The 14775-nt window shown below is 35.8% G+C and overlaps 1 protein-coding gene across 5 annotated transcripts in view; it reads right to left on the reverse strand.

Moving 5' to 3' along the window:
* Nucleotides 1–14775, reverse strand: part of C2H8orf34 (chromosome 2 C8orf34 homolog) — a 191392-nt gene that overhangs the window by 78505 nt on the left and 98112 nt on the right. For all 5 annotated transcript variants that reach the window (XM_064507424.1, XM_026115237.2, XM_064507425.1 and 2 more), the window contains one exon: nucleotides 7708–7843. In XM_064507424.1, coding sequence (XP_064363494.1) covers nucleotides 7708–7843 — 136 coding nt within the window. The remainder of the gene's footprint in view (nucleotides 1–7707; nucleotides 7844–14775) is intronic.

The following is a 14775-nucleotide window of genomic DNA, read 5'->3' on the forward strand; positions in this document are numbered from 1 at the left end:
AGGCACAGATATGTATCAGATAAAGATACATTTTTTGTGAACAAAGCAACACCCATTTAAATGTGGAAAAGGATAAATTAATGCTTTAAAATTCACCATGGAGAATAAAGCTAGCAGGGGAAAAGGCATCATAATGATTCAAAAATCAAGAGGTCAGTAAAAAATAGAAGATTACAAAATGGAACTTAGTGGGAAACAGAATAAATGATTCAGATACAAGTCATCTGTATGCTCTGCACCCTCTGAACTGAAAGAATACTCACTAGGCATTTACACAAACATTTCTTTAGGGAGCAGCAAAGAAAGCTAGTAAAAAAAGGAATCAAAAGTATGGTCCAGGTCTAAAGAGGAAATGCAGTGTTTAGGTTTTCCAAATCGATATGTCTTATTACACCATGATTTTGATATCAGAAATGTACTGTCCTTAAATTCCCAATTTCTAGTCATGTGTATTCCTGGATCCACCATTTCTAGGTTACCCCCTACAAAACACTAAAATTAGGAAGGAAATTAAAGTCTACAAAGTAGAAGGAAGCTTTATAAGCATCTTTTGTAGTCACATGTGCAGTGTTTTGCTCCTAGGTCTATTTAGAAAAGATCACTTTATATTCCCAGCGATCGAGTCCTCTTCTATCTGTTTCTACAATCTCTTGGTTTCTGCTATCACTGTAATTAAGAAGATGAGTCTAGTTTCTTTAAACATACCTGACACACCTTTACATTAGGTTCTGCAAATACTATCACTGTATAGTTCTGAAAATTCATATAACATATAGCTAAGGAATTTTTAAACAAGCAAGAATCTCCATTCCAGGTTTCTAGGTTGGTTTCCATTTTATCATCTCGCCCATACAGTTACATATTTTCAATCCAGGATAAGTGGAAAACTGTTCATGGACTTTTAATGTCTATTAGCCCTGCACACATTTTCAAGAAACTCCTTTGGAGTTTGCTGAAAGGGGAAGAGAGGGGTTAATGGGGATGACTTGGTCTAATTTGGCAAAGCATAAACCTAGACCACCTGTTAAAACACACACCAGTAGCAAGGCTCTGCATCCTCCCTTCTTCCAGGATCTATGGCATCAATATGGGATGCCAGAGGCTGCCCCTCTTCTTCACCCCACCTGATCAGACTTTGTCCCAGTGCTGTATCGTGCAGCACCTATTTCCTGACAGCTTCCCATCCCCAGCTGCATAATCAGTTTGGATTACATACATGGATGAGACAGGAGAACCTATTTCAAAAGACATGTCAGCCATCCTGATAGCTTCTGCACAGGGAACATGATGACAATGAGCACAGACAGAAACGATAAGGATAGAGTCTGGTGCACGGCTTTGATTGAGGAAGCCCGGTTTTCTTTTACATCCTTCCTTTGAGGAAACTTTACAGGAGCCCAACATCTTTAACTGCTTTTTAAATGTAGTCTTTTGTTAGTATTTATGTTCATTCTTCCTCACAGAGATAAGTGCTTTCATTAATTTCTCTCTTTGTTGTCTGGAGTTTCTGTACAGTTGTCTGTGGACAGCACATACAGTAGCATGGCTTGTTGAACAGCAGTCTCTTCTCTAATTACAGACATCAGCTTTTCTGCTTTTGATAGTTACATAAGATCCACTTGTCAAGCTTCAGACACTATTGTCTGCATAGCTCATTATCAAATTTTCCACCAAATGGCTTCTTAATGACCTCAGGTCTCATTAGTATCGTTATGGCTTTGGGATAGTCAGATAAAGCATCTCCATACAAAGTTTTCCTCCGTTAGAATCTCAAATGCCAAAGTTAGATTAACACCAGAAAATTCCCTGATCAAACAATTCATTTCTGTTCTTTTCTAAAGAGATGTATCATGGTCATTAGACAACAGTTCTATTCTCTCAACAGTTACTTTGCAATTATGACAAATTTGTAGAAATTAATGTCTTTGGCTGATGTAATTGCACAGAACTTTTAGTTAAATTTCCCAACAACTTTCCTCTCGTTGATCCCTTTAATTCTCTTCTCTCCTTCCCCACACTTTCATGGTCCCCATGACAGTCTGCCATGAAGATTTACTCAAAGGTTGGCTGTGAATTTCAAAGCATCCACATATGGTTCTTCATTTTCACATAGTATTACTAAGTTTATTTGACTGTGTTCCAAGTATGCATGGAAGTGATGGAGACTCCATCGTGGAAAACACAAATTATTAAAATATTGCAAAAATCTAGATGATTAAAGAAAAGTTAACCATGCTTGGTAAATAAGCAAATTAATTTGAAGACTAGTGGGAGAAGAAACCACCTGAAAGGAGTCAAAGATACACTTACAGACAGATGACAAGTAAGTCCATCTTAGGTAAAATAAAGATGTCACACGAAAGGGCAACTGACATGAGAATTCTTGAGGATTTTTTCCTGACTAGGTTTTCCTAAGAGCATGTGTAAATGGTAGCATGTACAGAACATTTAAATTATTCTGCATTATCAACCCAAGTACCCAAGTTACTAACCTTTAACTGTATTTCACATCCCAACAGTTTCTGTTAGAAAAGCTACGTTTACCATCTTAATGTATCAGTATTTTGTTTGTTTATACTTATACATTTGATTTCTCTAATATGTTAAAAAGCTTTAGGACGGTACGCTTTTGCTCTAGCTAATCTTAGAGCAAAGTATTAATCAAATATAGTGCATCTCAAACCTACATTTGTATGCAACTAGTGCTCCTTCCCAACATTCTCGTTCAGAAGCCTTCAAGCTTGTGGCACGGCATGTTTTCTATAATCCCATTTCCTTTTTAATCACATGCATCCCCTTTTTTGTATTCTATTGATGTTAAGAAGAATGAATGCAGCCCTTGCACTGCTAAAAACAAAAAGCTTCTTAGTTCCAGGAATGCATTGGCAAGACTCCACAAGAACAAGATTTAACTTTTGAGCATGGCAGTGGGCATACAAGGCTAATGGGTGGTCCTTCAAAAAAAAAAAAAGGCCTTAAATTCATTCAAATGGCAATAATACATTAATTTTATCTTATAACTGACAAAACTCTTGCAAAACTCTCAATGTACAAGTCACAAAATGTGAAAAAAAAATGACAGTGTTGTCTGGTTTTACATACTGTCATTTGGACCTTCATTTAACCCATATGAGCTTTGCTTGTGTGTGAGGGTGTCTTATTATGACTCATCAGCCAAACCTGAAATTCATTTGCTTTGCCTGTATGTGAGAAAGGATTCACAAAATCATGCTATAGAATCAGTTAGTCTGTTCTCCAAATCAGTCAGGACAGTTATGCCCCTAGATGAAAATGGAGTTTTTGTTGCAAATACTTCACTCAAAAGAGATCTAAATCCAGCTTTCTTGCACTAAAATTGTCTTTGCTAATTTTCCTGACTAAATTGTAAAAAGTACACCTTCCAAATACAGTTATTTGTATAGCCCCTTTTTTTCTGTAATCTATGAACCTTGTTTTGTTCCACCTTGTGAATGATGTCACCCTTTTATTTAGATGACTTAATACGCTGCTTAACTTGCACTGTAGTCCAAGAGTAGCTATGGGAATAACGTTGTTCTATAGCTATTTTCCCATTTGAAAAACCTCTTAAAGCTGTTATCCATCTGCATTTCACTCACCGTGTGTGAAACTTCTATAGAGAAAACAGTAAGCTCTCTGTTTCTTACAGCTATATTCCAGTCAACAATCTCTTTATACTCCAAGAGAATTAATCACTCCTTTTATTTCTCTTTCTCTGTCTCCATTTTTTTTTTTAATCATAAGCTGTATAAAACAGCTTGGTGTGATAGCTTGAAAGAATCCTACATCTTTATTTCCTAATTGTCTGGGTGGAGAACTTAACCTTTTATTAAAATTACTGACCTGGGCCCTGATGATTCTATCTATTATTTGAAGAGGACTGATGAAATTATCAGCATTCAAAGTTAGATACCAGTTTCTAAAATAACATAAAAGTTTTTTCATGCTAGTTCAAATTATGTCCATTCTCAGTGTCATTTCTTACAATTCCTGAAAAAGCTCTTACTTTTGTAGGAGAGATTTAGGGCAAGGGAGAGTGTTCTGCCAAACACAGTGCCGCAACAACATTGCAGTTTTCCCTCACAATATAAGCTGGATTTTATTTGAAATACAATAACTTTGTAACAAATTGGATTTAAAACTATAACTATATTCATTCCCATTTGGCATTCCCTTTGAAGATCTTCCTCCGCATCAGAAAGAGCAAAGGTGAGTTCAAAGGGAAGATGTATTACTGAGCAGAAAAACAGCCTAGTGAAAAATCACAGAAAACCAGCTACACAGAACATTTAGTACTAGCTTAAACTAAATGCCAGTTACTACAAAAGGAATAAAGCTTTACTGCTAATATTGTCCCCCTGTCATTAAATTCTGGGATTTGGGTCCTGATTTTCTCAGGTATTTAAGCAGTATAAAGGAAGCTAAAAAGGAGCTAAATGAAATGAGATGATAAGTATTTCAGCATGGGAAAACAGTTCATCCAGACCACTATTCTCACAAGTCAGTGTATCCTCATATTTAGCCTATTTGTAGGAAGCTATAGAAGAGATAAGACATACTGTTGCACCATACTCTATTCCAGGTGCTCTCAGTGGACACATAAAATTAAACCAACACTTGTCCCAGGCTAAAGAAACCTACACATAACTGCAGACTAGTTCTCTCTATTTCTCAGATAATGAGGGAGCTATAATGATCTAAAAAAAAATGAAATATACACCTGATAAAACTTACACAGGATTTTAATGAAGAATTAGGGTGGAACTTTCATAAGACAATTTATCCTTTCCAAGTGAGACCAAAGAAATTAATGATTACATGAAAGACTAGTCAAAACTAGTAGTGAAGAATCCTTCAATCATCTAAATGAAACCCTCTCAGAAGGGGCCCACAATGCCCAAAGAAATGACCTCTGGAGGAAGTATCATTGGCTGCAGGTAATTTGGCTGGAGAGTAGAATCAGAGTGGAGCACTTAAAAAAAAAAAATATGTGTATAGCAAAGTGAAAGAACTATATATGCAATTCCAAGAGTAAAATTACATCTTTGTCTGAGCCAAGAAACACATTTCCTAACATTTGGAACTCTGCCAATCAAATTTCAGGTAAAAAGTCATATTACCCCTAGAAAGAGCAATACCTGCAGTAAAAGTAACCTGATTTGACAAGCCCTATTACCTACAGAACACCCACTGCCATTAATAAGTCCCCTCATTTGCTTTATACAACCAAAAAAAAAAAAGGAGCAAAGTTAAGAGGAAAGACACCTGTACCTAAAAGTGTGCACAACAGCAATTTATACTGACTTCTATTTCTTTTTAAATCATATTAAAATCTGCCTACGGTCAAATCCCATGGTATTTATATACAAACAGTACAGCATGCAAGTCTACAAACACTACTTAGAGATGACAATATGAGAAAATAAAAATATCATTTTTAAACCTCAGCCAAAGTCCAATAATATAAACAAACCAATAAATATACTAATAGATTCTTTAATATGACCTTAAGATAAATGCTAGGCTTTGTCATAATAATGAAAGAGATAAATGCAAACACTGACGAACCTTCACAGATATGACCTAAATACTCAGGCTGTGGTTTCAAAATATGAAATTGCCGTTGGCTATTACACTACCAGCGTATTGAATTGCACTTGGAAGCAAACGAAAAAAATCTGTGTGCCCTTGGAGCCATTTGCTTCATGCAGCTCTCTCTAGCCACTCTTTCAGCTGCTGAGGGTAGAAGGCACTGGACAAATCCACTGCGGACATACAAAAAGACATAGCTAAGTGCACTAAGAACTGTATCTTGAAGAGGGAAAGGCCTCCTCAAACAGAGCAAGAAGAATGAATGAAAGCTTCAGAAGAATCAATAAACGTTATCATCTTGGAGAATGTTAGTTTCCTCATCATTAGTATAATAGCAATTGCTGCTTCTCTCTTTAGGCTTCCCTTGTTATTGTTGAGATGGTACATTTTTGATTTCCTCAGAAGTTTAAAGAACCACATAACGCAGTCAAGTAGAGATCATCCAGTTCCTCACTAACTTCATTAAATAAAGCAGGGAATGAAATAAAGGTGTATAGGTGAAACAAAGCACTGCTTTGTGTTCTCTGAGCATTAGAGTGAAGTGAGAAAAGGGGATTTTATGAGATCTTTCTCTCACAACTCATATTTTAAACTCCCAAGTCATGTAGAACAGCCAGTTAAAGAACAATAGTGATAGCCAAGGTTGCTAGGTTTGGCTTAAGATCCAAGCCCTTTATTCCCTGGTGTGCAAGACTGAATGGATATATAGTATCTTGGCTGTTAGTGGCTACTTCAGCGAACTTAGAATTTAATTAACTTTCACAGTAATCCAAGCAACATTTTAGACCAGTTCAAAAAAAAGAAGCATACAGAAAACTAAAAAATTCCTTTTCCTTACCTTACTATCTGTTAATCCATTGGCAATTAATGCCACTTGAAAAAAAGGTGTAACACTTTCATGTAGTTAGTTGTTTGGAAACATTTTACAACATAAGCAAGTTGCTCCCTGAGAACAGGGTAGGATCCCATGACTAGTATGTTTGCTCTTTTCCTAAAGTATAAGGCCACACTGCTAGCAGCAAAAGTCCCTAGAATTACAAGGCAGCCTAGTCACTACTGCTCTTTCAGTACTGTGAACTGAAGTCTTCTGAGCCATCATAACCCAGCTAAAGAGATGCTACTCCATGGGCCATTCAGCGTGCCTGTAGTTATGCTCCCAGGGCATTAGAAAATGTTTTCAAGACCCTCTTCCTAGATAAGTGCCTTTTAAAAGTAGTAATCTTCAAGCAAAGTGGAAAAAAAAACCAGAGTGGCATATGGCCAAAATTTGACTTAATTTCACCACAGGTTGCTTTTTATTTACAAGCAGCTAATCCCCTCTCAAACTACACAATGGAGCAGCCATTGGCAAAGGCAGACAGATAAAATTAGCATGCCTCTGTATTGTTCTTTCTAATCTGTACCATTAAGGAAGGGTGAGAAGGCTAGTTTTGTCATTTAAACAGGCTTAAATCCTTTCTCCAAATGAGCTTTTGTCTACATAGAAGAATGCATCTAAGAAATTTAAGGGGTTTCTGTTAGTGTTGCATTCTCAAGTTGACTTGGCTACAGGAATACCACCCTGTTTATTTGGCCCTCCTACTGTAAATGCAAGAATTATTTCCAGCTGCCAAAACCAAAAGGGGTTCAATCTCATTAAATTCTTTCTCAGAGGTGAAACAGGATGAGATTATGAAGTGCCAAGAAGCAACTACATGAAATCCTGAACTGCACCTGTGCAACTAAATCTCCATTTGTACAGGTGCTTTTTAAATTGCATTTGAACCTTTAAATTCCCTGATTCATCCCCTGAAAAGCCACAGAAGCTCAAATAACTAATGAAATTCAGAGACAAAAAGGCTTAAAATAGTTTCAAGCTGTGAAGTATGGCCTCAGACTAGCTATATGTTTTGTTCCACTGTTGGTGCGACATATCAAGCATAAATATAAATTGCACAACCCAGTTGCCAAAGGTCAAAGGGTGGCCAGTAGCTAAGTAATTTTCTTTTAGCACAGGAGAGGTCATCACCTGGCCCATAACTAAGCAGAACACATATCTGGAAACCTGGGGAAAATAATGTATTGGCTAGCATGATCTGGTTTCGCTTTGCTTTTTACCTGGCACATCTTGCGCAGATATTCAATGTGACCTTTGCTTGAGGCTCAGCAGGATGAGTACTTCGAGTTTGATTGAATTTGCTCCCAGAAGACATCACACTTGTTACTCCTTCCATTCTTAGATCATCAAGATCCTCTGCAACAAGACAGAATGACTGGATGAACACAGTATTAAATTTTTTAGCAATAAAGGTACTTCCTCTGTAGAATCACTAAGCAATGGAAAAATCAGGAAGAAAATATCTAGTTACTTGTATAATAATAGAAAAAGACATTTAAGGGGATTTTATTAGCATTAGTATCATTCTGATACAAGGGTTCTTTAAAAATATTCAATACCGTTTCCATTTCAAACTGTGTTGCCTATTTTTTCAATCTTTATTTATCCAATTCATTTATAAAAAAACTTACAAATTGCTCTGTCAAGAGACGCTGTCCAATAGTTTCCATTTGACACAGGGATTCACATCAAAGAGGTCATTCAATTTTGTGAGTGTATGCCCCTCCTCAGATTTTTTTATTATCTATTCACCAAGCAATGAAAAGTATTGCTAAAACAAAAGTATTCTGCTGAACCTGGAATATGTGAAATGGATACATATTTTATCATACTGAAGGGGACCAAAATGTGCATACTCACCACACTGTTGTAATATCTGAGCAACTAATGATCATCACTGGATTTTACACTACTGTAAAATCATTCCCATTTTGCATAAAGACAACTGAGGCTCACAGAAAACTGGTTAGCCAAGATCACACTGGCATAGTGTGGCTGAGCGAGGCTGGGGATCAGATCTCCTGGTTTACAGTCAGAATATTCCTTACAGATAAACTGTTAATTTTTTACTAACACATACAAAATATGCATACCTAGTGTATCCATAAAGCACCATTTTCCATCATTTATAATTTGTTCAGGTTCTAGCTGTTTGTGCCAATATATTCCAGACTAGGTGTTGCCTTCTGAGATGAATTTTTTGTATTTGTTGCTATAGTTTAAAATAGTTCATAAACTGAAAAATAAACAAACAAAATACTGACCAGCTGCTATTGAATGAGCACAAACCATCCCATGCACTGATTGATGTACGTGGTTTATGGTATACAGTATGTGATTAAAATGTATTTCAGATAATGTGTACACACATTTTTTGTGTATTTATATTTACAAAAGAAACTAGATATTAAAGGATCTGAACTTTAGGTCCTGACATTAGAAAGGGAAAAGTCATGGAGAACTTTAAAATCAGACGAGGCAATGCTGAATTGGAATTTAAAATACACAAGGATATATCCATATAGGTATGTGGTGGAGTACCTCATACACAAAAGAATAAGGTACACCCTGCTGAATCATTGCATGAAATGCTTCTGGTTTGACTCAATAGTTCACAGACATTACTCATATCACTGTGCTTCAAAGTATGGGCAGTACGGTCAGACTGACAGGATGATTACACATCAACAATACTCCTTTTGGGAGACATCCATTTTAATAAGCAACATCTATCCAATGTAGTGCTCAAGAAAGAACACGAACAACAAACTTAAATGAATTTTTAATGAATAAAGCCTGTAGATTCTCTTACCTGTAAAGTTTCATTTTTCTGCCTAAGAATGTCCCTCCCTCTTCCAGAACTCCTTGTCTTGGTCATACAAACTGACATAGTTTCACTGAAGGCTCTAGCATGAATTTATATCATTTCCAGACCTTTTCCTTTAAATTTTATCTATTGTTGATATTGCTGATGCAAACTAATTCAAATGACTTGAAAGTCTACATGATAAAGAATTATGAAATCAACCATCTATGAATCATTTCATAAAAGGTATTACATATTTGGAACAGATTATGCATTAAAATAAATAGTGTTTAACTGTGGTTTAAAGAGGTGTGAAAAGTTACATATTTTTGAACAGCTGTAAACCACTGGATGGATTAGGGTTTAAATGAAATGGAAGCATATGCCTCAGTTCCCCCCTCCCCCCCACCAACAGCTGTTATTTCTTTAAATGAGGTTTCCAACAATTCTCTGCTTGATTAACTTTTGGCTCTCTGATGACTAAGATTGTTTCAATAGAGCGATAACCTAAGCTGTCCTCCATCATACCTTTTATATTTGATTCTGTGTATCAAAGACATACCTTTTTCCTTTTTTAGTCAACTACTAACATTTCCTTCTCAAGAGGAAATCAAGTGAAATTGAATGCATAAAAAACATCGATTTCAGAGGTGTCTGTAGTTGTATCTAACAGAAAAGCATGCACAATACTACACAGGATTGATTTACTGTCACAAGCTGTTAAATCAGTAGCAGAAATGTGCATGCTAAAATCCAGATTTTTTAAAAAACACAGCATATATAATTCTTAATTTTTCTCAAGGAATTCTCATCCATCTAATTCAGCACTGGGCATAATCTCACTTTGGCAAGCTCTACAAAAAAGCTGTCAATATTCTAACCATACAGAGAAGTATAATTCCATGTACCAAATCCTGAAGAATAACTGCAGTTTTTAATTTAACTTTGATTACACTACTTCTACCTTAGTATTGAATGTTTTCAGTTTCTTCTGGATGCCTCAGATTTCCAATGCAAATACTGCACTTTCTCTTCAGTAGAGCAAGTGGGCTTTAAGATTTTGCCCAATTCTGAAGGTGGGAATTTTTGAGTTGCAGACGAGTTTACATGCCATCTGGCAGTCTTTCTGATTAATCACATTCATTATTAAAGTCCCTTAATTCAAGAAAATAAAAAATCTTACAGTAATTTTAGTACTAAACAGTATCAAAAAAGATTGTTCAACAATTGATGGACATTTTGCAGAACAATACCTATCCCTAAACAAGGGTGTTATTAAAATGAATACACACAACGAGTGTAATAATGCCTTTTAAGAATAAAAAATAGGTTCTCAAAGGTCCAAATGCTTCTATGTAACATTGAAGAGCATCAGTCTTAGTGAAAAAAGGATTTCACTGGGAAGTCAATTCAGTGATAGGGCCTGGAACACTGAATCTTTTCTCTTTCTTTGTACTCTTTGCTACACCAACTAGTGATGATGCAGCTGAGTGGTTCAGTGATTTTATTAAGCAGCGATGAGGCAATTCACCAAGAAAAAGAGAGAAAGAAAAGCCAATTTGATGACTGCTTCTATGATGGAGGAAAGGAACACTGTGAAACTTCTCAAATCCTTACAAAGTTGTTATCTATCTTTGTACAATGAAGGCTGGATGTTCCAGTACGCAAAACACAGTATCACTAAACTTAGGTAAACTTGCTATTTTAATGCAAGATTGTGCACTGCATTTCTTCCATTTAATTTTATTTCTAGATTATTCTCTAAAATAACCCAATTTTGGTCTTATAGCATTTTTCATTCAATATGCTCTCTTAAAAATAAATAAATAAATAAAGTAATTCCATAGTTTACCAAACAGTTAGAAGAAACAATAGCAGAGTAATAAGTGAAAGTTCCCCTCACCAAACATGAGACCTTGTCATCCAGTCACTATCAACTTGTCTGAGCCAGTAAAAGACCTTACCATAATTCCAGAGTAAAATACCTCTCCAACCCTGTAATTTATGGTTTGTAACTGTAGCAATGAAGAGAAATTAACATTTAAACACCTAGATTTAAACGTCAACTGTGGCACAATACGGTCTGAATAAACATGGATATTTGTCAAGGCAATAGCGAAAACTGCAGAGTTACAATTTCTTCTATAAAGGGATACAGTCTTATCACTTCAACTAGCCTGCAACTGAGCAAGATTTCTCAAGAAAAATTGTAAACAAAATACATATCTCACTGCATATAAGTATGTCAATTCTAAAGGTTTCTAAATTTTTTAATTAAATGTTATTATTTCAGCTAAAAATTTTTGTAAACATATTTTATATAAACAGGGCAAGACAAGATTTAGGTTTTTTTCTTGTGCATTTGTAACTCTAAGTGCAATTTTCCTATGATTATATATAAATTTTTTCTCATGTCATTGATTCATGAAAATAAATTCATACAGCTGCAATCCTCATGCATTGCCATAATAACAATACACAAAAACACTTAAAAGTGAGAAAAATATCTCAAATGTAACACAGCATAGCACAAAAACAGATGTTTTCTATATTAATAATAATGCAACACTAAATTAAATTCTTTGTGCATTTTTCCCGGAGAAGTTTCATCAACAAGGGGAGGGGGAAAAGGTTATCTATTTCAGCTAGTAAGCAAGTAATTGCTTTTAAACAGGACACTGTTCGTAATTATTTACTTTCTTTCTGGGGTGGGGGAGAGAGTAAGGGGCAGGAATGCAAAGTGTTCTAGGAACAGTGCAAGATAGCTTAATCTCTTGGCATGAGCGGATGTAAAATCATCTGACTTCACCTACAGTACTCTCATACCATTTAGGGCCAGGGCCATTCTTATGCAAAACTCCTATAAAATACAGTGAATTTTGGTTGCACAGAAAGCTTGCACAGTCAGGCTCTGTGCTAGTATTTGACATGATCCAGTCACTTTTGTCACTTTCCACCACTGTAAAACATGTAGTACTTTCTAAAGAGTAATTTTAAAGCATAAATCAAGAAGTTTAAGGTCTAAAGCTGGGAAAGTCCTACTTCACCTTTAGAAAGGTTGCAACTGCTAAGAGTTCTTCTATTCAATCTAAGGCAAAGAAGAGCACTAAATGTTTTCATTTGAAGGAGAAAAATTCAGATAATGAATCCTGATTTATGTTCTTGCAGGCTACCAGTCATTTCTGATCTATCAGTAAAATAACGGCTCTTCTTTGGAAGCAGTGAATTTCTAAAGGCAGCCTTTCTTGATAGACACTGATGGATTCTGCATATACAGCACTGATTTGTCATGGACTGTTGACTGAGGCCTGGATTCTAGTACGCTCTATTACTCTCATAAAAAAGATTCTTACTGCCTATAGCAGTTCTGCATGTGTTCCAGGAATTTCTGCTGCCCTGGATGTCATACTTGAACGTTTCTTATTATGTTAACTAGTCCTCTCTGTTTTAAATGAATTTTCTTACCCATATCAACATATATAGCCCACAAAAATTACACCTTAACTCCAAAACAACTCCTGAGACAAGCAGGAATTAAGCTTCAAAGTAAAGAATAAGCATTAATTTAGAAGGCCTGCTCCTTCATCCCTGAAAGAGGTGTTTAATCATTTACTCCAGCTGAAGCACAACTGGAGTTATCTTCTGCAATACACTAGCTGCAGGATATCCCACTTTGCTTCCTCTTATCCTTCTATGGCTTCATTGCTACAAAGTAGGCAATGCTGTCAGTCTGGTATGTATGTTCTAAAATTCAGACCTAAATTCAGTTCAGACCTTCTCCATAGACTGCTGATGCAAACATGGTCCTGAGCAGATCCATCAGGAGATTTTTGTTCCTAAGAGTCATTTTAGTTTCCTGAACCCACCGATCTGGAGACATCTTACTACATAAGCATCTAAAGTTGTCAATAAATTCCCTAAATGTTTGTGCTTCCACTGATGGACACATGCAAAATTAATTGAACCCTGATGCTGCTAAGTGCCTGAGTTTGTATGTCCGCCTCTGCCTACCTCATTTGTCAGAACCAGTCTAGCAGAATCCTACCCCCGATAAAAAAAAAAAAAAAAGAAAAACAGAAACAAAAAAAAGAACCTGGGACAACAGAAAGCAGCATTGTTTGTGATACATGCAATGGATCACTGATTAGAGTTCTCACCTTTAATCAGCAAGGGTGAGACGGATCTGTCTTTAGTTTCTCCATCTGCCTGTTTTAACCTGTGACTTAAGCTGGGAATTAATGTAGGCAACAGATAGCCTTTTCCATTGAAAAAATTCTATTTTTGTTAGAGCACACTTCAGAATCTTAGGCAACTGCACTAAGGCATGGCCCACAGAGGCAATCTCCTGCTTATTCTCTCATTTGCTTGTAGAAGGAATGTTTGTTTACTACAGAAAACAAAACACTTGCAACAAGCAAGACTGATGGAGCACTGCCTTCAGGGATAAGGGATTTATGTCTAAAATGTCTAAATGTATGGCTTCAGGCCCCTGGTCCAAATCAGGCCGATGAAGATTAGAAAACAGGCCTCCTGTTTCCCAAGGGCCCAAGCTACTGACTGGATGCAAAGTTGGTCTCATTTTATTTAAATGAGAAAGGTCATAACCACATTTGAAATGGATTGGTGTCATGCCCACATATCATTCCCTACTGGTTATTCTAGGACAAATGATCTAATATTACCAAATAACCATTTCTCAGCATTCAGCTAACAACAATAACTGACTATGTAACCACTGTTACTCCACACCAATAGCCACTGGAAACACATTGGCACAAACTGCCAGCCAGGTAGTTTCATTCAATGCAACAGAATTACTTAAAACACTGTACTTTTACAATAAAGAGAATCTACTATTGACTAAAGCACGTTAATGACTGCTACATTTCCAATAAAACAAAAATTGGAGTATTTCAGTTGCATTATGTCATATTCTATAAAGCATTAGTGCAACTGCCATAATCATGCAAAAACACTTTTGCTGTAATATAGAATAACAAAAAGGTTACAATGAGAAAATCCACAAAATAAATAGAAATTCTGGAATTCACAAGATTTCTAAAGGAATTTCTTTTAATGGTTTTCATTGTGAGGTTTTTTTTTTACACTTTAGCTTTAATTAAATCATCTTCTTAAATTAAAAACAAATTTAGATCAGTATTTCTAATGAGCTCCACCTTTGATGATATTTGGTTATGCAACTGCTATATTTAATTGAACATGCAATTCAGTCCTCAGTCAAAATCTGCATTCTTAAAGAAAACCAACAAAACAAGATTTGCCATGATAACAGAATAAGAATATTTAAATTAGTTAGCTTTTTTAAAAACCATTTAGAATATCAAAGCATAGGAAAGGAATGTATATTTAAAAGGTCTCTTTGTTTTTTCTTTTAATTTCAGTTTGCTTTTCATTTCCTTCAGCCATAGTACTTTTCAGGCAAGTTTGGTTAATGTGGTACATATGTCGACTAAAATATTGG

This window comes from Dromaius novaehollandiae, chromosome 2 (assembly GCF_036370855.1).
Source record: "Dromaius novaehollandiae isolate bDroNov1 chromosome 2, bDroNov1.hap1, whole genome shotgun sequence".
Classification (NCBI taxonomy): domain Eukaryota; kingdom Metazoa; phylum Chordata; class Aves; order Casuariiformes; family Dromaiidae; genus Dromaius; species Dromaius novaehollandiae.